Below are 25,739 nucleotides of genomic sequence, written 5' to 3'. Positions count from 1 at the left end.
TGTCTCTCTGAGAATCTGACAGCTCTCTTGAACTTCTACCTTACCTACCAGTTCTCAGAGTTTGTTAAAGTCAGTTTTTTCGAAGTCCTTTGTTCTTATTCTGCTGCTCTCACTCCTTTCTTTCCTTAATTCATGAAATCTATTGTTTTATGGTCTCTTTCACCCAAATTGCCGTCAATCTTCAGATTGGTAACCAATCCTTCCTTGTTAGTCAGAATCAAGTCTAAAATGTCTGTGCCCCTGGTTACGTCCTCCACCTTCTGAAACAAAAAGTAATACAACTCTATGGATTAATTGTGTAACATGACTGGTTTGTACAACTTGGTTTAAATGTGAAACTCATAAACATTATTAACTGGATTGTGCCAACTAGTCTCATTTAGCAATGTCTACATAATGCCATGTTCCTAGTGCTGTGATGTTCAGTTCATTTTCATTTCTCCCCGTTTTCTTAGTCTGGGCCGTTTATAGTAGGCCAAAGTTTTGCTTCAAACCAGGGTATGATATGGGACTTGATTTCAATTCAAAGGAATCAATTTAAAGTTTCATCTATTTATTAAACTCTAAATGCTGCCTTCCCCGGGCACTGAGCTGATCCACAAACTAAATTTTTGGCATTTTTTTGTATTTATTTTCTTTAAGCTGCAACAAATAGTTCAGTCCCAGATATCTGTGCCACTTGCCATGCTAACGCCATGTGTCAGCAAAAAGAAGGCAAAAACGTCTGCATCTGTAACTATGGATTTGTGGGTAATGGGAGGACTCATTGTCAAGGTAGGCTATGATTTATGAATGTGTGCAATTGCTAACAATCCACGGTCTGTTACTGCGCAGCAAGCCAGGGTATAAATCTACAATACTCTAGCCTGCCCCACACTAAGGCCTGGTCTACACTGGAGGGAGGATTGATCTAAGTTACACAACTTCAGCTACGTGAATAACGTAGCTGAAGTCGACGTACTTATATCTACTTACCGCGGTGTCTTCAATGTGGTAAGTTGACAGCTGACGCTCTCCCATCGATTCCGCCTGCTCCTCTCGCTCCGTTGGAGTACCAGAGTTGACAGGAGAGCACTCGGTGGTTGATTTATGGTGTCTAGACTAGCCACGATAAATTAACCCCCGTTGGATCGATCGCTGCTCGTCGATCCAACGGGTAATGTAGACATGCCCTAAGTGGCCGGGTGGACTCTGCTACAAGGCACGAATGTTCTGCAGTGTACTTTGGCATACTGCTATGCAGTCAAAGTGCACTGGGAAACTTTCTGTGTGTGGCAGCATGGGCTACAAGGCCAGTTAATGTGCAGCAGGCTAAAGCGCTATAGGTTTAAACTCTGGGTTGCCAAACATGAACAAACAATGTAGACAAGTCCTTACCAAAATATCTGGTCCTGGATGATGACACCAAGTTCTTAGAATAAGACCTATGTTCATACCTGACAGTCGCTCCAAAACCAAGAATGCCGACAGATTCTTTTTTCAAATCTGTTAACAATGGCAGGGGTGGGAAACGTTGGGTTGGATTTCATCAATTGCATTTAAAAGAAGTGATGATTTGTAGCCAGTAAACTATCGAAACAAATACTGGTGATAGTGTGTTTACCTTGTTTTTTAAATTCTAAGACGTTTGACTTAGAGACTGTCAACTTAAACTTGATCCAAAATCTGTTTTGAAAAAAAAAAAAATTTTTTTCACAGAACCTAAAGACATTATAAATGTTTACATGATTGTTTTAAAAAAATATAATTTCAGTGGAAATTTAAAAACAAATATTCCCATTCATCATTAGCATCCCAATCATTACTTCACTGAGAACCAGAAAATGAAACTGACTATAAACAAAATTGAGATGGATTTTACAGATTTTTCCAGTTCTAATATTCATAGGTAGTGTTAATAACATATGTTATTTGTTTCCAATATATAATTATTAAGTTGGCATTGTTTCTTTAATATTTGCAGTGTTGTTGTAGCTGTGTTGGTCCCAGGATGTTAGAGAGACAAGGTAGGTAGGATAATATCTTTTATTGGACCAACTTCTGCTGGTGAAGGAGACAAGCTTTTGAGCTGTACAGACCTGAAGAAGAGCTCTGTGCAGCTCGAAAGCTTGTCTCTTTCCACAACAGAAGTTGGGCCAATAAAAGATATTACCTTGCCCACCTTTTTCCCTTTTAATATTGTGTATCACACGTGGATGGAGCAGTAAGTGAACTGGTGACGTCCAGTGACAGTGACGATAGCCTGTATTAGAACAACAGTTGCAAAGTACTGTAGCTGACAGGTGATTATTTACAGAGTTAACAAATTAGAAAAAAACATGGTCAGGAAAAGTCTGACTGCTTGACAATGACAGATTTGATTTGATTTTTAATCTCTGACGTGTTTTGAATATACCAACAGATAAAGATGAATGCCAGATTGGAGCGAGTAAGATCTGTGGCGAGCATACATCATGTCACAATACACATGGAAGTTTTTACTGCATTTGTCTTGAAGGATACCATCCCTCTAACAACAACAAGACATTTATCCCCAATGATGGCACGTATTGTACAGGTACATACAACATCTAGGCTCACATGCTAGGGATCTGGGACTTCATAATCTATTTTCTGTGACAAACATGGCTGTTCCTTTACAATCACATTAAGATTTTATTTTCGAAAGTACATAAAAGCAATTATTGGACACCTGCACCTAAGGTACATCCCAAACTTGCAAACACTTGCTACCGTATCTAGCTCTCATTACTGCAAGTTAGTCCCATTATGTTTTCTGCTGTCTTCCACTCATTCTTGTTCTGTTAATATGAATTATTGGTATAAAGCTCAGTTTGTACAAAAGCCTTGCTGGCAAAATGACACCAGAAATTAAGACAATAGGATGATATTCCTTCTTTCCACTTCCCTATTTTTCCTTGCATGTCAGTTTATTAATTTTTTGTTTACTGTGGAATATTCTCCTTCAGCTGACAGGTGTACTTCCATGGCACAATGACTGTTCAGGTTTAATTGATCAAAAATACAGATACTACTGGGTATTTCCTGGTCAGTAGCATGAAGTAGACTGGAGACGATAATGTCTGTTTGCCATGTATTAACTAAAAACTGATAGTAAAGTTATAGATTTTTGTGTGTAAGGGCCCAATCTTCTATGGTGCTGAGGACCTCATGGAAGTTGATAAGCCCCTGCATCTCCCAGTGAGGCTAGCGGGAGTTGAGGGTGCTTTACACCTTCTAGGATACGCATGGTACATTGCAGGATTGGGCCCTACAAATAAAACCACTTTAAAAGATTGTAACGTTTGATCTGGGTTTCTAGATATAGATGAGTGCCAGCTGTCAGGTCTGTGTGGTGTCGGGGGACAATGTGTGAACACTGTTGGAAGCTACCACTGCTACTGTATGGAAGGATATAGACCAGAAAATGGAACAGAATTTTTTCATCCATCTGGAAATACTGTTTCGTGCAAAGGTGAGAGCCTATGGATGTTATTCATGCTAACAGATACAATCAGATCCGTCACGATATCACGGTTCCTGCACTGACCTACAGTTCTGAGTTTCCCGGGTTGTAGCCCTCTATGTGTTACCTTTTTGTTTTTGCAAATTCAACATGTCTCATTGATGCTTGGATGATAAGGTTGACAATGGCTATAGAGCACTATAGGCTCTCACCAGTGGTTTGAGTGTGCAAGGTCGGTGAAATGAAATATGCCAGGAAGGTGATATACACCTCTACCTCAATATAACGCTGTCCTCGGGAGCCAAAAAATCTTACCGTGTTATAGGTGAAACCGCGTTATATTGAACTTGCTTTGATCCACCGGCGTGCGCAGCCCTGCCCCCCTGGAGCACTGCTTTACTGCGTTATATCTGAATTCGTGTTGTATCGGGTCGTGTTATATCGAGGTAGAGGTGTAGTTAGTTTCTGAGTAAAGAAGAAATCTGCCACATCCTATTTTCATAATCAGATTGCCTCAAGGGGAAAGGAAGAGCGGGATAAATAGCTGGTGAATAAGATCAGGTGAATAAAATAAGTCTAGGAAAGAGGAATAAAATAATAAATTAGCCATTTGATAACTTACTGTGCTGTATGCAAGAATAAACGACTCTGGGTTTATTTGGTTTCTTTTGGCCATAAAAAGAAATTAATCTGAACTTGAAATAAATACTTAGTCTTCCCTCTTCTTCTTTTCTCCAGTATCAATTAAAATTGCAGCTCCATATCTGAGAGACACACAACACTAGCAATCCTCAATATAGCTGTCATGCACACATGTATCCAAGGTGAAGTGAACAGCTAGTGATTATGGAACTAACTTGCCACTACCTAGTTCTCCCATTTACATAGTATTGCAACAATTTGGCAGCTAAGGATACATTTGTAGTATATTGAGTTAGGCTGAAATTTCCTACTTGAGAGTTTCAAGTTAGACACTTCAATAAGTTGCCTAATTTTCAGAGGTGCTGATCACCTGCATATCTCATTGAAGTCACTGGAACCCTGTCTGAATAACTTAAATAAATTAATTGACTATATAACTTTTTTTTTAAAGCAGTATATATATTCCTCATATTCTAATAGTAGACTCTCTCACAGGAAAGCAGGGTCACTCAGAAGACTGTAACAAAGAAATATAACCATTACAGGCAGGTTGGGCCGATGAGCTTTCATTGAAGGGCATGTCATTTAATTTCAGCCTTTCTACAATAAAGTTTCCACCCTTAACAAATGCTGCTTCCTCTGTCACGTGCGTGGGAAACCACAGCCGCTCAGTATTTCTATTTTTGTGGTCGTTTATTCCTTGGTGGAGGTTTAATACTTGCTGTGGCAAAATTAAAAACATAAATCAACCAGGTATATTGTGGACCTGAAATTTCTACCCCCACCCCCCAAGGATAGTTCTGTTATCTCTACAACAAAACCAACCTCCAGACAAGATCCAATGATTGGAAGTTGAAGCTGGGCAAATTCAGACTAGAAACAAGGTGCAATTTTTAACAGTGAGGGTAGCTAACTATTGAAACAATTTACCAAGGGTTATGGTGGATTCTCCGTTGCTGGAAACTTATAAATTGGGGTTGGATGTTTTATCTAAAAGCTATGCTGTAGTTCAAACAGGAATTATTTCAGGCAAGTTCCACCGTTATACAGGAGGTCAGACTCGATGATCGCGGTGGTCCCTTCTGACCTTCGAGTCTGTGTACCACCCAGTACCTCCAGTACCTCACTCGTGGCATTGTTGATGGCCCAAAACCTGCATTCATAAAGACACATCTCAATACCTGAATCAGGGCTTTCCTATTCTGTGGCCCAGCCATCCTGTTAGCCCCAGCTTCCTTTTCCTCCTCTACTGATACCTCAGGTTCCACACCATCCTCAAGATTCACTGGTTCTGTGGTGCTAGTGTCCGGTTCAGCTTCTCAAAAAAGGGACAGAGAAGTTGATTGAGTTCTTCACTTCTTGTGCGGCACCCGTTAATTTGTACCTTGATTCTGAAGTTTGCAAGGCAATGAAGGGGCTACTGGTAAACCTGATTACCTCTGCCCAAATTTATATTATTCTGAATGCTTTCCTCACTCCAGATGCCCAACAGGGTCTTGATCTCCACATCGGATTTCTTCCACCGACTTTTCCCCTGAAAAGTGATAACTAACTAGGGCTCATTTCAGGAAATGGAAGCATGACCATCCGAGGAAATTCAGGGTTTACTGACCCACCCTGTTACTGTGGTAGTTGTAATTGTGTAATATAACATGCGCTCCTTAGTACTCAGATATCTGATCTAACAAAATAGTAAGAGACTAAAGATTTCCGGATTCATAAGTGGAATAACTTGGAAAATAGAGTGAAACCAGCAAACCAGCTTAAAATGACAATACATGGCCCCAGGCAGATTATTTTTTAAATCTAGGCTTTTGCTGCAATTGTGTTCTCTTTTGTTTGCCTGCAGAAATTAGCTGTGGCTACCCTCTAGAGATCACGCATGGACACATCATAGGGAATTACACCTCTGTGCTGGGGAGTGAAGTTCATTATGAGTGTGAAGAAGGGTTTTACAGCGAAGGGGGAAACATATCGGTTTGCACCAAAGATGAAGTCTGGGAACCCTCTGTCTTAAGCTGCAAAGGTGAGATGGACTCCACGGGTTTGCAATCTTTCGTTGACTAAAGAACAACAACAACAAAAATACTGTATGTGAATGACAACAGAACAATGCACCACCTAGAATGACAAAACGTTTTCCTGCTCAAGAGTTGGCTGGTCTCGAAAAAGCATGATCAATTATTCCTTTTCCTCGTCTGTATGTGGCTATTTCTGAACTTGAAACTGTTGACAAGGCTAGCCTAAGAAGTTATAAAGTTAGCTCCCACGTGTAACATGTACAGGGCCGGCTCCAGGCACCATCCGACCAAGCACGTGCTTGGGGTGGCACCTTGTAAGGGGCGGCCAATCTTGGGGTGGCGGGGGGCGCTCGGGGTTGGGGGGGGGGTTTGTTTTTTTTTGGTTCAGTGGGACGGCGCTTGAGGTTTTTTTGTTGTTGTTTTTGTTTCGGCCGGGCGGCGCTCGGGGGGGGGGGGGGTTGATTTTGTTTTGGCGGCGTGGTGTGGCGCGGCGCTCGGGGGGGGGTGGTATTTTGGCAGGGCAGTGCTGGGGGGGGTGTTTCGGCGGGGCGGCGCTTGGGGGGATGTTTCAGCAGCACGGCGCTCGGGGGGGTGTTTCCGCGGGGCGGGGCGGCGCTGGGGGGTGTTTCGGCGGGGCAGGGCGGCGCTTGGGGGGGGTGTTTCGGTGGGGCGGCACTCTTTTTTTTTTTTGTTGCTTGGGGCGGCAAAAAAGTTAGAGCCGGCCCTGAACATGTAATATGCAATGCAGCTGTGAATTATTCTGGTTTTGTCTAGATATTTGAGGAGCAGCTCATCCTAGCATACGCTTATGGCTCACATTTGTGGGTCTGTATCAATGGCATGTTTGTTTAACTGCAATTATGGAAATAAAAGGGCCATCACGGCCATTAACGTACAGTGATTTTGAGCAATGAAGCTGATCCTGCATTCACATTTTAACACATAGAGCACTGTGCTTCTGTGGTCTATAGCTCAGAAAGTATTCAAGATTTCTGTGGCATTTTGCATACATGCATCACAAATAGTCTTTTCCACAGACCAGAACATCAATTGAGAAGGTGTCATTGACTTAATGGGAAGCCATCAATTTTTCTTAAGGTATGTGGGGGTTTCTTCTAAGCATCCCTGGAGCTCTTAATAGAGTATCAGGCCATCTGTGATCTCCCCCCATAGCGCCACCGTCTCCAGGATGGAAAAAGACTATGAGCAACCTCCTACAAAAGATTTCTGTTGGACTAGGCTGTCATCAGATCCTGTTAACAAATGGCATCTCATGTAGCTCAGTAACCTTTCCACTTGGCATTGGTGACAGAATAACCAGCTCCATCAGATTTCACACTAAAATATCATTACTTACTAATGCAGAATTCTGTATTTCCTGGGATAACTTGGGCATCCTTTCATTGGGTATGTGAAACTTGAAGTGCTCATTGGCAGCAGGTAGGAGGAAGCAGAAGGCTCAGTTCCTAAAAAGTCAGTTAATGTAGGTGAGATTTTTACCTCAAAACAGGAGATTTCAATTTCTGATCTGTGATTGGTTTTCTGGGGCAACTTGTTGGCGTCTTAGAAATAAAGATGCTAACAGTAATGTGGCTGGAAAAGGTTAGGTATAAACACCGAAGGTAATTTATAGGACAGAAAAAGAGCTCCAGGAAATTGAAGATAAAATTGTTCTTGATTGTTATAAGTAACAAAGTGTGAGGCAATGGTATCACATGGGAAATCTGGAATCATAGTCAGAATTTTTTTTTCAAAGAAAAGTAAAGAATGGCATACACTGGTCCTGTATTACAATCTATTCAAAGAAATCCCCATTTGTGGAAGGCAGCTCTAGTGAAATGCCAGTGCATTTGGCTTTTTTAACACCGTTGAACTGCGTTTTTGACCATCTGGTATCTTGCTTTCAGTCTCAAATCTTTTTTTTTTTTTTTTTTCAGTTGCTTGAGTCTAACAGAATACCAGCTCAGGGTTGGGGTTAACACCTAATGATCAATTGAAATAAGATTAGTGCTACAACAACTGAGAGCTAACCTCTGAGAACCTGAATAAGAGATAAAGTTGAATATCTTCAGGATATATTTTAAGGCCCCGATCCTGCAATGAAAGTCTGCGCTGGTGCTCTCCTGCCACCCACAAAGTGCTCATTGCCAGGTTGGAGCCTAAAGCAATAAATAGCATGTAACTCTCTGCAAAATGTACTTATTACTCCTATTAACATATCCCAGCTGAGCTCCTTCCCGCTTCCTCAGAATATGGTTTTATCCAGTACATTTCTGACATGTCTCCTGCCCTCCCCAAAATAAATTGTTTTCCGTTTAGTCTATCCATGGAATACAAACATGTGGTGTCCATTTCTTGAGAAAAGCTAGTTTCACTAGCAAGAGCTGCCTTCTCCTGACATAACTGTTCAAAATCTGAAAAGATGAACTATTTCCCCTTTTTTTATTGCAATTGTCCCTTCCTGAACTGCCATAAGAATTTTTTTCTTAGGCCTTGGCTACACTTGCGAGTTACAGCGCTGTAAAGCCTCCCCCAGCGCTGTAACTCACTCCCCGTCCACACTGGCAGGGCACTTATAGCGCTGTATCTCCCTGGGTACACCGCTGCAGGTACTCCACCTCCTCGAGAGGAATAACAGCTGCAGTGGAGTGGCTACGACTCACAGGTGTGAGTGTAAACGCTTGCAGCGCTGTACTAATCACCTTAAGTGTTCTGACTGGCTGCAGGAATGCGGAAGTGCCGGTTTCAAAGCTCTTACCACAGAGAAAAGCAAACAGTTTGCAGCCTGCTTTGCGTGAGTAAATGAATGAGCAGGGGGCCGGGAGTTCAGAACTTGCAAAATAGAGAGCTGACATGCTCCAAAAAGCACTCTCTCTCCCCCCCACACTCCCTGTCACAATCCACCCCACCCTCCCGTTTTGAAAAGCACGTTGCAGCCACATGAATGCTGGGATAGCTGCCCATAATGCAACATTTGCAGCTGTGTTGGGAGTGGTGCAAGTGTGGCCACGCCACTGCGCTGGCAGCTGGCAGTGTGGACAGACTGCAGCGCTTTTCCCTACTCAGCTGTACGAAGACAGGTTTACCTCACAGCGCTGTACAGCTGCAAGTGTAGCCAAGGCCTTAGACAAATCAGCAAGTTTGTGAATAGCAGCCCTGGCTTCTTCCTTATTAGCAATGGAGCCATTTAAAACATTCGTTAGGCCCTTAAAACTCCACTGGTGACTCTTTTACCATATCAAGTATAAAATGTTTCCCCAACTGTTTGCAATCTGTTCCTGCTCAGGAAGACCAAGTATACACACATTTTATTCCAAAACTAGATTTCAAAGTATTTTCATATGATGACTTCACAGTGGGTGTTAGTTCAACTTTGCCAGATCTCACGCCAAACCGTGATCTCATGCTGCTGCTGCTGCTGCTATTATTTTATTATTAATTATTTGTATTACTGTAATGTCTAGGAGCCCTACTAATGGACCAGTACTCCATTGTGCAAGGTGCTGTACAAACACAGAACCAAGTTTCACATCAGGATATTTTAAATGGCACAGGTCCTTTGTTCTTTTCTGATTTAAACAGGTGGATGAGAATGTAATTTGTCTTGGAAGCCTATAACTTCCTTTTGGAGTTAATGATCAGGAGTGATTTGAAATTACAGCATAGTTCTGTGAGGGTAGGGGGCATTTTTGTGCATGATGGTAGTGTCTAGGAAGAAATGAGGACAGTCTGTTACACTGTAACAGATGGAAACCTAAATATGGTAATCTCCCCCCACCCTTTTTTATTTTTTTTATTTTTTTAAGGCTTACAGTAAAAACAAATAAGTGCTGGGCATTGGATCAAAGAGATGGACTCTTTTGTGCCACCTTCTGCTGTATTTTATGCCTTTGTGTAATGCAGATTCAGTACAATGGAGTTGTTTTACACTTCAAACAGTGTGTAGCAGAGCATGTTTTTATAAATGTGAACTCATTTAGATTTGTTTTAAATGGAAAGTCCTCATGCTGTAGCCATGAACCTCTTATGTTCTCACATTTCTAATGTCCTCATGTGTTGTTCCCCTCCCCCCTTTTCTATCTTGCTTGTAGCTGTGGATTGTGGGGTCCCACCTTTTGTCTTGAATGCATATTCAGATCCTGTAAGGACCACCACCTATGGAAGTGAAGTTGCTTATAATTGCCTGCATGGTTATGTTATTGAAAGTGGTAACCAGACTGCAGTTTGTAATGCCAAAGGACAATGGGAAGGTGCTGATCTGGTGTGCAAAGGTAAAGAAAATATACATACAGATTTCTGGATGATAGAAATTATTTCAGAAATAACCAGCGGTAGCGGTCGCCACTTAGAGGCGATCAATGAGAATTCCCCATTGTCTGGTTGAGAATTTCACCTGCAGACTCTAGCAGCATTTACAGGACACCTACAACATAAAAGCCATAAGTTAAATAGTTTTCTTCTGTGTATTCTTAATAAGACCATAAAATATAAAAACTAAATGACTTTAAAAACTAAGTGTCATTTTCTCAACTGGCATAAATCTCTGTAGCTCCAGAAATCTACACCGATTTACACCATTTTAGGATCTGGCCCTATGGCCCAGATTTTTTAAAGGTATTTAGGTGTTGCTGCGCTCAATGTCACAACCGCTAATGGAATTAGGAGCCTACATCTCATTATCAAAAGGATTTAGGTACTTAAGGGTCTAAATCCTACTGTCAATGTAATTTAGACTCCTAAGTGCCTAGGTCCTTTTTGAAAATGAGATATAGGCTCCCAAATCAGTTAAGCTTTGCAAAGCTGAGCACAGCAGTGCCTAAATACCATTAAAATCTGGGCCTAAATCTACTTTTGCTACTTTTTTTTGTTTCCTTTTGCTACTGTATTTTGTTTGGCTTGGTAATGAAACTAGGCTAGTCTGTATCACTTTTTGATTCTTTGGCACCTAAACATTGTTGTTTTTGTTTGGATTTGCTAAAGTTAAATATATTTAAAATAAACCCTGTTTTAATGGAAGATGCAGGAAAATATTTTTGTGGTTTAATACAAACTAAGGATCTGATGTGGCTTAGAGCCAGATCTTGCAACTACTTATGTATGTGAGTAAAGTTACTCATGTGAGTAGTCCCATTGATTTATGTAGGTCTGTTCATGTGAGTGAAGCTATGCTCATGCCTAAGCATTTGCAAGATCTGGTTGTAAACCAGGAATTACTTCAGTATCCTATCACCTCCACCAATCACTCTGTTAATGGGAAGCACCCTGCCTCCCTCTAGCCAATCCTGGCACCCCTTACGCTATGTCTTCACTGTTAATGCCCTCCCTCCCCCCCCCCCCCCCCCCCCCGTAGCTATCTCAATGTCAAACCCTACTGGAGGTGGAGAAGGCACATAGTTTTACCTTGATGTAGCTAGCTGAGGTCATGAACTTGAGTAGCTGCATCAAGATAAAACTCTGCTTTGTCACCACTAGAATTTTACATTGAGACGAGTCGTTCAATGTAAGAATACACCTGTAGCCTTAGGGTACATCTGCATTGGAATAAAAGGCTAATAATTGCTATGTAGACGTTCAGCCTCGGGCCAGAGTCCAGGCTCTGGGGCCTTCCTCTCATGTCTGTGCAGCAGTTTTACAGCCCTGTTGCCAGGAAGCCCAAGTCAGCTGATCCTGGCCAGCTGTGGGTGTTTAATTGCTGTGTAGACACATCCTTAGAGGCTCTGAAATTGACCAATAGCAGCCCTCCTAAGGAGGCTGCCGCCTAGAAGGTTTTGCAACTCCAGCCTGGGGTTATTGCTCACTCTTCTGGCCCATCCCCACAATCTGACACTGATGCTGATACTGTTTCGAAATTAAAGTGTTACTATCACTTACGATCCTTTTACAAGCCACAGGTCTAGACTGCTGTCAGCTGCTAACAGTAACTATGTGAGCATTTTATTATTCATTATTTGACATAAACCATAAAGCCCTTTGTTTTTTGTGAATGCAGGGATGTGGCCTGTCAAGTTCATATTAAGGTGAAAAACACGTGTAAGCAAAAAAGACGTTCTCTGACAGAATTCCAGTTTAGAGCCACTCAGAGGGTCTTTAAAAAGAACAGGAGTACTTGTGGCACCTTAGAGACTAACAAATTTATTAGAGCATAAGCTTTCGTGGGCTACAGCCCACTTCTTCGGATGCATATAGAATGGAACATATATTGAGGAGATATATATACACACATACAGAGAGCATGAACAGGTGGGAGTTGTCTTACCAACTCTGAGAGGCCAATTAAGTAAGAGAGAGAGAGAGAGAGAGAGATTGAGAGAGAAAAAACCTTTTGAAGTGATAATCAAGATAGCCCAGTACAGACAGTTTGATAAGAAGTGTGAGAATACTTACAAGGGGAGATAGATTCAATGTTTGTGATGGCTCAGCCATTCCCAGTCCTTATTCAATCCTAAATTGATTGTATCTAGTTTGCATATCAATTCCAGCTCAGCAGTCTCTCGTTGGAGTCTGTTTTTGAAGTTTTTCTGTTGTAAAATAGCCACCCGCAGGTCTGTCATTGAATGACTAGACAGGTTAAAGTGTTCTCCCACTGGTTTTTGAGTATTATGATTCCTGATGTCAGATTTGTGTCCATTAATTCTTTTGCGTAGAGACTGTCCGGTTTGGCCAATGTACATGGCAGAAGGGCATTGCTGACACATGATGGCATATATCACATTGGTAGATGTGCAGGTAGATGTCAGAGGGTCTTTATTAACTCTTATTATTAACTGATATTCCCTTATGCTTAATTATCATCTTTACTCAGTCTTTAATTTGGCACAGTTGCACTCTCCTAATGCCTACATGATTAATATCTCATGGAACTGATTCTACATGGCTAATTCGTCTGTTCTTTGGTATCACTTTTAGTCTATGCATGAATGTACTTAGCCAATATTTCAGTCTTACTGTCTAAAAGTGCCTCTATTTTTGGAATCTGCCTCAATATCTTTGTTTTAATTCAGGGCTCAGATACCTAAAAAGCATTTGATTGATTACATAGACAGAAAACACCGCTCTCTCACTTCTACATTTCAGTCTTGCTGGGGATGACGGATAACTGTGGGGGGATGGCTTGAGGCAAGGCTTGCTTATAGTTCCTCCTGTCCAAAACCTCACTTAGTCTTTTAAAAACAGTCAGTGTCACATATCACTCTGCTTCAATAATGTAGTCTCAAACTGAAGGCTCTGAGATTGAACATTTGCTTATAATTCAGTAGTTCTGGAAGAAAAGATTATTCTAATGTTTCTCAGCATATACATGCTTACCAAGGTAGAGACAGAAAGATAACTATCATAGTGTGATTGTTTTCCATTGCTACATATTTTTTTTAAAAATTTTCACTTAAAGGTTTTATACTGTAAGTTGTTTTGGTCATGATTTCTGTAAACTTGATCTAATTTTTCTATTTATCTGTTTCTGGGTACAACTTCAGAATTACTTTAAGCCCATTTTTCAATGAATAATTTAAGCTTTCTCCTTGCCTCCATCTGTGAGCCTGAGGAAAAATATGGTTTAATTCTTAATATAGCATCCCATTGTTCATTTTTTAACAAAGTAAAGGATAATCCTGAATAGTAGTGTTGGATTCACTCTGGATTTCACATCGTACTTTAGCTTCAAATTATATTCTTCCATTCACTTGATCTTTTCTCTTTTATTATTTTAATTCCATAATTTTATTATGAAGCTCCACAAAATTGCTGAGTAAGTGAACCAATTTCAAGTTATTACCACATTTATTTTCTAATGAACTCCACAGAGACTTGAATAACCCATAGAAATTTTCCTCCATGATTTTTTCTTGTCCTGGTCTAAAGCAATTCTTTCTTTTCAAAGCTTGAATGAAATGTACTGGCAGTGGAAAGCAAACCTCTGGATGCTTTTATCATTTTTCAAATGTTGGGATCATGAAAACAACATGTCTACTGGGATGAAAAATCTCTCCTCTATCTGGAATAAAAGTAATTGTATATCCCAAGGACTAGATTCTCAGTCCTGTCCCCACTGCCGTTGTACTGTTTGGGTGGTACAAAGGGAGCAGAAACTACCCACATCTCCCTAGCTAAAGATTCCCCTGATGTGGAGCTGTCATAGCTGGCTCCTGCACCACCATCAGTCTCTGGTGGAGGGGGCGTGGAAGGAACAAACACTCTGAGCATCATTACCAGCTTTTGTAGATTAGCCACTGGGTTTCTCTAACCCACACTGGGGTTGGGGCAGAGCCAGGCAGAGAATCTCTATGCTGTTGCTGACAACAGAAATATCTAAAGATACCTTGTGGGACACCTGAGAATCTTATTGGAAGACATTAGTGATAGATCCAACTGTTAAATGTTACTTGGAGATCCTTTCTTGTTAATGGGTTATGCTGTGCTTCTTACCTTCCCCTGTTATTCCATCATGGGATAGTTTTTTTTTCTTTACTATCTATTTATTTAGGAGGTATCAACAGGTTTACAAATCCTTGGCCAGGTAAATATCAGAAACAAAGCAATAATCATCACAACAGTGAGCTTTTCTTTAGAGAGACATTATACAGGAATATAGTCATCAATTCTCTCTCTCTCTTTAACAAGGTGGTGTTTTACAAAATGAGCATCATTACAACACCTATGTCCTGTCATTTCTAGTCCATTGTGGAATACTGTATTGCTACTTATTATGTGTATTGCAATAGCACCTAGGAGCCCTAATTGAGGATTAGGTCCCAGTGTGCTCAGAACAATACAAACTAAATTCCTGCATCCCAAATGCTGATGCTGTTGTTTGTCTGTATCTGTACAGCACAAAGCACAGAGAGTTCCTGGTCCTGGGGCTCTTAAGCGCTATGGTAGTACAAATAAATAATGATAATTAGAGCTGTCAAGTGATTAAAAATATTAATCGCGATTAATTGCGCTGTTAAACAATAATAGAATACTATTTATTTAAAGTTTTTGGATATTTTCTACATTTTCAAATATATTGATTTCAATTACAACTCAGAATACAAAGTGTACAGTGCTCATTTTATATTTATTTTTTATTACAAATATTTGCACTGTAAAAAACAAAAGAAATAGTATTTTTCAGTTCACCTAATACAAGTACTGTAGTGCAATCTCTTTATCATGAAAGTTGAATTTATAAATGTAGAATTATGTACAAAAAATAACTGCATTCAAAATAAAACAATGTAAAACTTTAGAACCTACACGTCCACTCATTCCTACTTCTTGGTCAGCCAGTCACTCAGAGAAACAAGTTTGGTTACAAGTTGAAGGAGATAATGCTGCCCGCTTCTTGTTTACAATGTCACCTGAAAGTGAGAACAGGTGTTCGCATTGCACTGTTGTAGCCGCCATCGCAAGATATTTATGTGTCAGATGCACTAAAGATTCATATGTCCCTTCATGCTTCAACGACCATTCCAGAGGACGTGCGTTCATGCCAATGACGGGTTCTGCTTGATAACGATTCAAAGCAGCGCGGACCGACGCATGTTCATTTTCATCATCTGAGTCAAAAGACACCAGCAGAAGGTTGATTTTCTTTTTTGTTGGTTTGGGTTCTGTAGTTTCTGCATCTGAGTGTTGCTCTTTTAAGACTTCTGAAAGCATGCTCCACACCTTGTCCCACTCAGATTTTGGACGACACTTCAGATTCTTAAACCTTGGGTCAAGTGCTGTAGCTATTTTTAGAAATCTCACATTGGTACCTTCTTTGTATTTTGTCAAATCTGCTGTGAACATAGGCGCCGACTTCCCCTCTTTCCAGTGGGTGCTCGACCCCTCCCCTCTGCCCCTGGCCCCGCCCCACTCCACCCCTCTCACGAGGCCCCGCCCCTGCTCTGCCTCTTCCCACCCCTTCCCCGCCCCCATTCCACCTCCTTCCCCAAATCCCCGCCCCGGCCCCGCCTCTTCCTCACCTCCTCACCTTAGCGCGCCACGTTCCTGCTCCTCCCCCTTCCTCCCGGAGCATGCTAACGCTGCCAAACAGCTGTTTGGCGGCGGCTGGGCAGGAAATCCTGGGAGGTAGGCGGAGGAGCAGGGGTGCTCAGGGGGGGAGGAGGAGGAGGAGGTGGGGCGGGGGTAGGGTGACCAGATGAGGGAAACAAAATATCGGGACACATGGGGGGGGGGGGGCAAAAAAAAAAAAAAAAAGACGAGTCAGTCCCGCCGGCGGATATCGGGACAAATTGCGTCCCAACCAAAGATCGGTCGGGACGCGGGACAGACCCCGAAATATCGGGACGGTCCCGATATTATCGGACGTCTGGTCACCCTAGGCGGGGGGGGTGAGGGGAGCTTGGCTGACGGTGAGTGCTGAGCACCCACTAATTTTTCCCCGTGGGTGCTCCAGCCCCGGAGCACCCACGGAGTCGGCGCCTATGGCTGTGAAACTGTTCTTAAAACAAACATGTGCTGGGTCATCATCTGAGACTGCTATAACATGAAATGCAGGTAAAACAGAACAGGAGACATACAATTCTTCTCCAAGGAGTTCAGTCACAAATTTAATGAACGCATTCTTTTTTTAACGAGCATCATCAGCATGGAAGCATGTCATCTGGAATGGTGTCCGAAGCATGAAAGGGCATACGAATGTTTAGCATATCTGGTATGTAAATACCTTGCAACGCCAGCTACAAAAGTGCCCTGCGAATGCCTGTTCTCACTTTCAGGAGACATTGTAAATAAGAAGCAGGCAGCATTATCTCCTGCAAATATAAACAAACTTGTTTGTCTTAGCGATTGACTGAACAAGAAGGAGGACTGAGTGGACTTGTAGGCTCTAAAGTTTTACATTGCTTTGTTTTTAGTGCAGTTATGTAACCAAAAAAAATCTACATTTGTAAGTTGCAATTTCACGATAGAGATTGCACTACAGTACTTATATAAGGTGAATTGAAAAATACTATTTCTTTTGTTTATCATTTTAAAGTGCAAATATTTGTCATAAAAATAATAATATAAAGTGAGCACTGTACACTTTGTATTCTGTGTTATAAAAGAAATCAATATATTTGAAAATGTAGAAAAACATCCAAAAATATTTAATAAGTTTCAACTGGTACTCTATTGTTTAACAGTGTGATTAATTGCGATACATTTTTTTGACTTAATCACATGAGTTAACTGTGATTAATCGATAGCCCTAATAATAATGATAACATTTAGTATCTCTTCGTTAAACCCTGTGACGTGTCTTGGCTTGTTTCCATTGTCAATTTTACTTCTCTCTTTCCCCCCCCCCAGAAATAGACTGTGGCAGACCTTTGTGGATTCCACACGCAGAAATGATCTGGGACAACTCCACAACTCTAGGAAGCATGGTGTATTATAAATGTAGTGAAGGGTTTCATTTTAGTGGAGAGAAGAATTTTTCACAATGCACAATAATTCAGAAATGGGAAAATATCACAGGTGTATGTGAAGGTAAATATGTTTTTCCCTCATATTTAAAGACCCTTCATATGAAATTCAAACAAGAGTTTCTTAAAGTATGATTTTATTCTGAAAAGTGACTAATAATTAGGCTTGGCAGAATTCAGTTAATATTGACAGATAATGTCAATGATGATTTTTAAGTGTTTTGGGTTTTTTTTAGATTTTAATTGATTTAAATGTTCATGACTATTTGAAATTATGGGAGGGCCAGACGATTATTTAATGACAGATGTTGAGATTCAAAAAGTTAAAGATTTGTACACTGTTAAAACATAAATTATTAATATCACATGTCAAAATATACAAAGTAAATATCCTTAAATCAACAAATCATACCTGTTCTTACTATTTGTTCTCTAGTTCAATGGTTCTCAATCAAGGGTACATGTACCCCTGGGGGTACGCAGAGGTCTTCCAGGGGTACATCAACTCATTTAGATATTTGCCTAGTTTTACAACAGGCTACATAAAAAGCACTAGCAAAGTTAGTACAAACTAAAATTTCATATAGACAATGTCTTGTTTATAATGATCTATATACTGTACACTGAAATGTAAGTACAATATTTATATTCCAGTTGATTTATTTTATAATTACATGATAAAAATGAGAAAGTAAGCAATTTTTCAGTAATAGTGTGCTGTGAACACTTTTGTATTTCTATATCTGATTTTGTAAGCAAGTAGTTTTTAAGTGAGGTGAAACTTGGGGTACACAAGACAAATCAGACTCCTGAAAGGGGTACAGTAGTCTGGAAAGGTTGAGAGTCACTGCTCTAGTCTATTTGTAACAAACCTAATTCAAAAGTCTGAATCCCTGGATTCTGACTCTTAAGAAGTTCTCAAGTGGCATTTTTCTTACTTTGTCTATCTTTGAATTTCAATTATTATTGATGGAAATGTTTTTCTTTGGTTTGTGTGTGTACAGTGAAATTGATGTTTACTGACATTTACCAGTACAAATCTAATCCTTCCAACCCTACTAATAATGGAATTTTATTCCTAAACAGATCTTTCTCCTCAATATCCCCAAGTCCGTATCTGCTGACATTAACAACAAAAATATTGTTTTACTACTTTTTGCTCTGGGTATGACTTCAGAACCAAAACAGCTGTGGGACAAGGAACTGGATTCTTTTTTGGCTCACATATCAACAGACTTGTTCATGAGGTTTCAATTGCAGGGTCATGTTGCAAAGGAAGAAGGCGACGTGCAGAATTTGTACTGTTTGTGGTGATGAACCAGAAGGAAAGAACCCAGGTTGACTTTCAGATCCAAAGCTGAATGTGCAAGGCTGGCTGTTAGTTGCTTGGGTTAGAAATAAAAAGATGTTTTTTGATTAAAAGGAGTCCTTGAGAAGAATCCCATAATGTCATTTTTATAGTTAGGTTTTGTCTTTCCTAATGGATTTGATATTTCACATGCTCCTAAGGGTTCACTTTCAGTGACTACATTAACTAATTTCTTAACACTGACTAGCAAACATTTTTTCATGAAAATTGTTTTTGATATTTTTCAGTAACAGATTGTGGCAGACCTCCTTCAATCCCCAACACAGACATGATTTGGAACAACATTTCCCAGCTGGGGAGTGCAGTGCACTACCAATGTAAAAAGGGATTCCGCAGCATAAGTGGGAGGAATACGTCACGTTGTACTTATAATGGATCCTGGGAAATTCCAGCTCTAATATGTAAAGGTAGGAGTGTAATGAAATCCTCTGCCTTTTAATTGTAGATGTGTTTTTAATTCAGCTTCAAACTTTACTCTTGGGGAAATTCTGCACCACTGGCGCATGTGCAGAATTTATGTCCCCCGCAGATTTCTTTGCTTCCCCACAGAAAAATGACTTTCCGATGGGGAAGCAAAGGGAAGCCACAAGAGAGATCATGCGAGACTCCCCAGCAGTATGTTTCAGGTGCCCAGGGCAGCCGGGAGAGAAGTAAATCACTGTGGGGTGGGAGGCGGGACTGGGGAAGACCTGGCTGGTGGCTCCTACCTTGCGCTGGGCTCAGCTGGTAGTCCGGGCTGGGTTGGGGAGGACGGGACTTCCTCTTCCCCTGCACGACATCCGGGGCTGGGTCAGACCCACCCCCAGATTTCTCCTCCGGCTGCAGGAAGTTCTGCAAACTCCCACCCCACCCCACCCCACCCGATTCCTGCACCCATTGCTCCTCAGCTGCAGTGGGAAGGATCACTGTACAGAGAGCTGCTCCCCTGTCCACACAACCCTCATGCATCCAGACCCCTTCATACCCAGAACCTCCTGCTGAGCCTCACTCCCTCTCCCCCCCCACACTCAGACCCTCCCCCCCCGACGAGCCCCACTGCCCCTGCATCTGGGCCACCCCAACGAGCCACCTGGATCCCCACCCCACTGAGTCCCAGTCTCCCAGCATCTGGACCCCCCTCCCGAGCCCTATCCCTCTCACACCCAGACCCCCTTCCCCGCTGAACCCCAACCAACTTCACCTGGACCCTCTTGTAGAGTCCCATTACCATTGCACCCAGTCCCACCCCCCAACAAGTGCCTGTGCATCTGGATCCTCCCCACATCCGGATCCCCCACTCAGCTGCCTGCACCCAGATTGCCCCAGACAGAACCCTCTCAACCCACACCTGGATCCCCTCCACACTTGGATCCTGCCTTGCTGAGCCTGCCTGCCTATACCTGGTGCACCCAGTATGGAGGGGCAGGGCTCTGGGGTGTTTTGGGGGCAGGCGTGGTCCTTGTGCTGTGTCAGAGTTGGCTGCAGCCTCACCGCTGAGTCCGTGCCCAGGGCGGGGGAGAGGGGAGCTGCACAGTGATCTCCCACCTCTGTGCAGACAGTGGCCTGTGCTCCCCCATGCCATGCTGGAGCCTCCACATTTATTTGACAAATAAAATGTGCAGAATTTTGCAGAATTTTAAAATATTGTGTGCAGAATTTTTAATTTTTTGGCGCAGAATGCCCTCAGGAGTAAAACTTGTGTCCTGAAACTAGGATAGATGGAAAGCCAAAAAAAGCCTGTTTTCGTTTACTTTGTAGGGGTTAATCCACAACATGTTGGGATGTCAGGCTTACATGATGCACACATGGCAGTTCTAAAAAATGTAAGCACCATGCTAACTTGCAGCAAGATGTTATGGCCACATTCTTCCTTTACCTTCATGTTAGTTTCATTTTTCATTTTAAAAAGAAATTGGCATAACTACCGAGTCTGCATAATGAATTTATGACCTGCAAAATTTTATTTTAAAAGCAAAGGAATTTTTTTTTAGCATATAGAACAGGGGTCGGCAACCTTTCAGAAGTAGTGTGCCCAGTTTTCATTTATTCACTCTAATTTAAGGTTTTGCATGCCAGTAATACATTTTAACGTTTTTAGAAGGTCTCTTTCTATAAGTATAATATATAACTAAACTATTGTTGTATGTAAAGTAAATAAGGTTTTTAAAATGTTTAAGAAGCTTCATTTAAAATTAAATTAAAATGCAGAGTCCCCCGGACCAGTGGCCAGGACTCGGGCAGTGTGAGTGCCTGTCAAGGTTCCTTCCCCACTCTGAACTTTAGGGTACAGATGTAGGGACCTGCATGAAAACCTCTAAGCTTCTCTACCAGCTTAGATCTGCTTTTGCTGCCACCGCTCCCAATGTGCTAAGTCCCTTCCCTGGGTAGCCTTGAGAGACTCTTCCACCAATTCCCTGGTGAACACTGTGACGGGTTGGATTACAGAAACCCCCTTGGGAGCTGCCACCCAGTGTGCAAAGACTACCCCTGCTTCTGTTTTCCCTGCCAGCTCAGGATTCCAGCACCCTGTCTTGCTGAGCCAGCCACTCCTGTCCGGCTCCAACACAGGCCCAGGGTCTGAATCACTTGTCCCAAAGCTGCAAGTTTACCTGAAACCAGCTCACAGGAGTGTGCTTGTCTTTAGCACTCAGATGCCCAACTCCCAATGGGGTCTAAACCCAGATAAATCCGTTTTACCCTGCATAAAGCTAATGCAGGGCAAACTCATAAATTGTTCGCCCTCTATAACACTGATAGAGAGATATGCACAGTTGTTTGCTCCCTCAGGTATTAATACACACTCTGAGTAAATTACTAAATAAAAAGTGATTTTATTAAATACAGACAGTAGGATTTAAGTGGTTCTAAGTAGTAACAGACAGAACAAAGTAAGTCACCAAGCAAAATAAAATAAAATGCGCAAATCTATGTCTAATCAAACTAAATACAGATAATCTCACCCTCAGAGATGCTTTAGTAAATTTTTCTCAGACTGGACACCTTCCAGGCCTGGGCACAATTCTTTCCCCTGGTACAGCTCTTGTTCCAGCTTAGGTGTTAGCTAGGGGATTCTCCATGATGGCCCCTCTCTCTCTCTGTTTTCTTCCACCCCTTTATATATCTTTTGCATAAGGCGGGAACCCTTTGTCCCTCTGGGTTTCCACCCCCCCCCTCACTGGAAAAGCACCAGGTTAAAGATGGATTCCAGTTTAGGTGACATGATCACATGTCACTGCAAGACTTCATTACTCACTTGCCAGCACACACACATACAGGGAGACTCACAGGTAAACAGCCATTTGCAGACAATGGGAGTCATGAAGATTCCAAACCATCATTAATGGCCCACACTTTACATAATTACAATAGGCCCTTAGGATTTTATATTTCTAGTTTTAGATACAAGAGTGGTACATTTCTACAAATAGGATGATCACACTCAGTAGATTATGAGTTTTGTAATGATACCTTACAAGAGACCTTTTGCACAAAGCATATCCCATTTGCATTATAGTCACTTATTATCAAATTTTTTATAAAACTATCCCAGTTACATTATATTCACTTATTATCATGTTTTTATAAAACCATGTAGACTGCACAACGTCACAAACACTGATCCAAAACCCCTTGGATCTTAAAACAAGGAGGAATTAATCATTCCCTCCTTTCCCTTTCCCCCCACCAATTCCTAGTGAATCCAGATCAATCCCCTTGGATCTTAGAACAAGGAAAAAATCAATCAGGTTCTTAAAAGGGAGGCTTTTAATTAAAGAAAGAAAGGTAAAAATCATCTCTGTAAAATCAGGATGGAAAATAACTTTACAGGGTAATCAAACTTAAAGAGCCCAGAGGAACCCCCTCTAGCCTTAGGTTCAAAGTTACAGCAAACAGAGATAAACACTCTAGCAAAAGGTACATTTACAAGTTGAGAAAACAAAGATAAAACTAACACGCCTTGCCTGGCTGTTTACTTACAAGTTTGAAATATGAGAGACTTGTTCAGAAAGATTTGGAGAGCATGGATTGATGTCTGGTCCCTCTCAGTCCCAAGAGCGAACAACCACCAAAACAAAGAGCACAAACAAAAGCCTGCCCCCCCCCCCCCAAGATTTTAAAGTATCTTGTCCCCTTATTGGTCCTTTGGGTCAGGTGTCAGCCAGGTTACCTGAGCTGCTTAACCCTTTACAGGTAAAAGGATTTTGGTGTCTCTGGCCAGGAGGGATTATAGTATGGTACACAGGAGGGCTGTTACCCTTCCTTTTATAGTTATGACAGTGCCACTGAAAATCAGCTCGCGCGCCGCCTTTGGCACGCGTGCCATAGGTTGCCTACCCCTGATATAGAAGATCAGAAGACCTTTTGTATGGGCCTGATCCTGCCATCTTTACCCCCAGAGGAATAAGGGCAGTAGAATCACAACCTGTTTTGTACACTCGTAACTAAAAGCCACAACAGACTTCTAGACCCTTTGTGCCAAGTTTCAGCCTGAAGGGATTTTCTCTATCAAAGAATTAGCCTCAAAAAGAGATGCTTATAATCAACGTCATCATCTAGATTTAGAGACTGCCTTTGTAGTAATATAGTGCAAGATTAACAGATGTTTTAGACTTCAGTTTTTGTATTGAACATTGCACTCATTTGTGCCATTGGAGTAGAGGTGTCACAAATCCTCTCTCAGATTGTACATCATTATTTGCTGTCTGTTGCAGATGATGTTCTTCTACCTTATAATGTCAGCATGTTTTCCCTAAAGACTGGAAACGTGCCTGGGACTGCTACAGCTTCACAGGCCTCCATCCTGCAGAGATATACATACTTGCTTAATTTTACACACTTTGGGTAGTTGCATTGAAGTCAATACTGTGATGGTTTGGGTCACAAAGACCCCCTTGGGACTGTCACCTGATGGCGCTGAGACTACCTCTGAGCCAGTTCTCCCTTCCAGCTTGGGACTTCAGTACCCTGTCTTGTTGAGCCAGACACACTAGCCTGCTCAAACACAGACCCAGCTCTGAACCATGTCCCCCACAAGCTGCAGACTTAACAGAAAACGGCTTAGAAAATGCTCCTGTCTCTAACACCCAGACACCCAGTTCCCAATAGGGTCCAAATCCGTTTTACTCTGTATAAAGCTTATACAGGGTAAACTCATAAATGGTTCACCCTCTATAATACTGATAGAGAGATATGCACAGCTGTTTGCTCCCCTGGGTATTAATTACTTGCTTTGGGTTAATTAATAAGTAAAAAGTGATTTTATTAAATATAAAAAGTAGGATTTAAGTGGTTCCAAGTAATAACAGACAGAACAAAGTAAATTACCAAGCAAAATAAAACAAAAACATGCAAGTCTAAGCCTAATTACAGATAAAATCTCACCCTCAGAGATGTTCCAATAAGCTTCTTTCACAGACGAGACTCCTTTCTAGTCTGGGCCCAATCCTTTCCCCTGGTGCAGTCCTTGTTCCAGCTCAGGTGGTAGCTGGGGGATTTCTCATGACTGCAGCCCCCTTTGTTCTGTTCCCACCCCCTTTTATAGCTTTGGCACAAGGCGGGAATCTTTTGTCTCTCTGGGTCCCCACCCCTCCTTCTAAATGGAAAAGCACCAGGTTTAAGATGGATTCCAGTACCAGGTGACATGGTCACATGTCCTGTGAGACCCCAAGCCTTCATTCTTCCCGGCCTGACTCACAGGAAGGCTTGCAAGTAAACAGAGCCATCTACAGTCAATTGTTCTGGTTAATGGGAGCCAACAAGATTCCAAACCACCATTAATGGCCCACACTTTGCATAATTACAATAGGACCTCGGAGTTATATTTCATATTTCTAGTTCCAGATACAAGAATGATACATTTATTCAAGTAGGATGAACACACTCAGTAGATTATAAGCTTTGTAATGATACCTTACAAAAGACCTTTTGCATGAAGCATATTCCAGTTACATTATATTCACACTCATTAGCATATTTTCATAAAATCATATGGAGTGCAACGTCACCAATACGACTACTCACGGTGTGTAAAATTAACGAGGTGTATACATGTTTGCAGGATCAAGATCTTAACTGTGATCATCCACAGCAAAGGGGCTTGAATCTGTAGTCCACTCTCAGGCAAGATGGCTAATGAGAGTTTTCAATGGGAGGCAAAAGTGCAGAAGTTAGCCCTAGTAGTTGTTCCAGAGAGTTTAAAATAAAAAAGCCTTTCTCTGGAATGCACAAGGATAATTCGAATAATGGAGAAATTTTAAAGAAACAGCTCTGATAGCTTTGGCTGAGCTAGGGAAAAAAAGCAATGCAAAGCTTAAAAATATTTCACTAACATTTTTAACATTCACTCAAAATATTTCACTCAAAGGAGGTTACTGATGACTTTCAGAGGAAATGAAATGTCTGTTTCAGTAATGATGCCTTTCAGATGAATATGATCTTAAGGTTCCATGTAATTAATAATTCCCATTAAAATGAGGAAAAATCCATGCACAGCTACAAAATTTCTATTATTTCTTTCCATTTTCAACTGCCTTAAGGGTAAGTGGACTTCATGGAATGAATAACCTAATTAGAACTGAGAGGGAGGTTAAGAAATACCCTTTGAGACTATGCTCTTTGATAAATAACCACGTTCCCCCATTTTTCTTGTTGGAATTGCAGTGAAACTCCCTTAATTTGCATTGTCAGTCTGTTGAAATCCCTGGTACCAAAAAAATTTAAATTGAATGAGAGATGTAATTAAATACAAAAACTCTGTTAAAATAATTGACATTATTCTGAGTCATTGGTGCTAAGCATCTCTCAGGATTAGGCCAGAGCAAGAAGCTTCTGCCGATAGCTGGCTTTACATTGACTCTGAGGGTGTGATC

At 41.5% G+C, this 25,739-nt stretch overlaps 1 protein-coding gene across 1 annotated transcript in view; it reads left to right on the top strand.

The window, feature by feature from the left end:
• Positions 1 to 25,739, top strand: part of SUSD1 (sushi domain containing 1) — a 91,690-nt gene that overhangs the window by 11,573 nt on the left and 54,378 nt on the right. The window contains exons 2-7 of the mRNA XM_065405925.1: positions 643 to 774; positions 2,402 to 2,557; positions 3,323 to 3,475; positions 10,221 to 10,400; positions 17,407 to 17,586; positions 19,119 to 19,298. Of these exons, the coding sequence (XP_065261997.1) occupies positions 643 to 774; positions 2,402 to 2,557; positions 3,323 to 3,475; positions 10,221 to 10,400; positions 17,407 to 17,586; positions 19,119 to 19,298 (981 nt within the window). The remainder of the gene's footprint in view (positions 1 to 642; positions 775 to 2,401; positions 2,558 to 3,322; positions 3,476 to 10,220; positions 10,401 to 17,406; positions 17,587 to 19,118; positions 19,299 to 25,739) is intronic.

Source organism: Emys orbicularis, chromosome 6 (assembly GCF_028017835.1).
Source record: "Emys orbicularis isolate rEmyOrb1 chromosome 6, rEmyOrb1.hap1, whole genome shotgun sequence".
NCBI classification, from domain to species: Eukaryota; Metazoa; Chordata; order Testudines; family Emydidae; genus Emys; species Emys orbicularis.
This window is presented reverse-complemented; position numbering and strand designations above follow the sequence as displayed.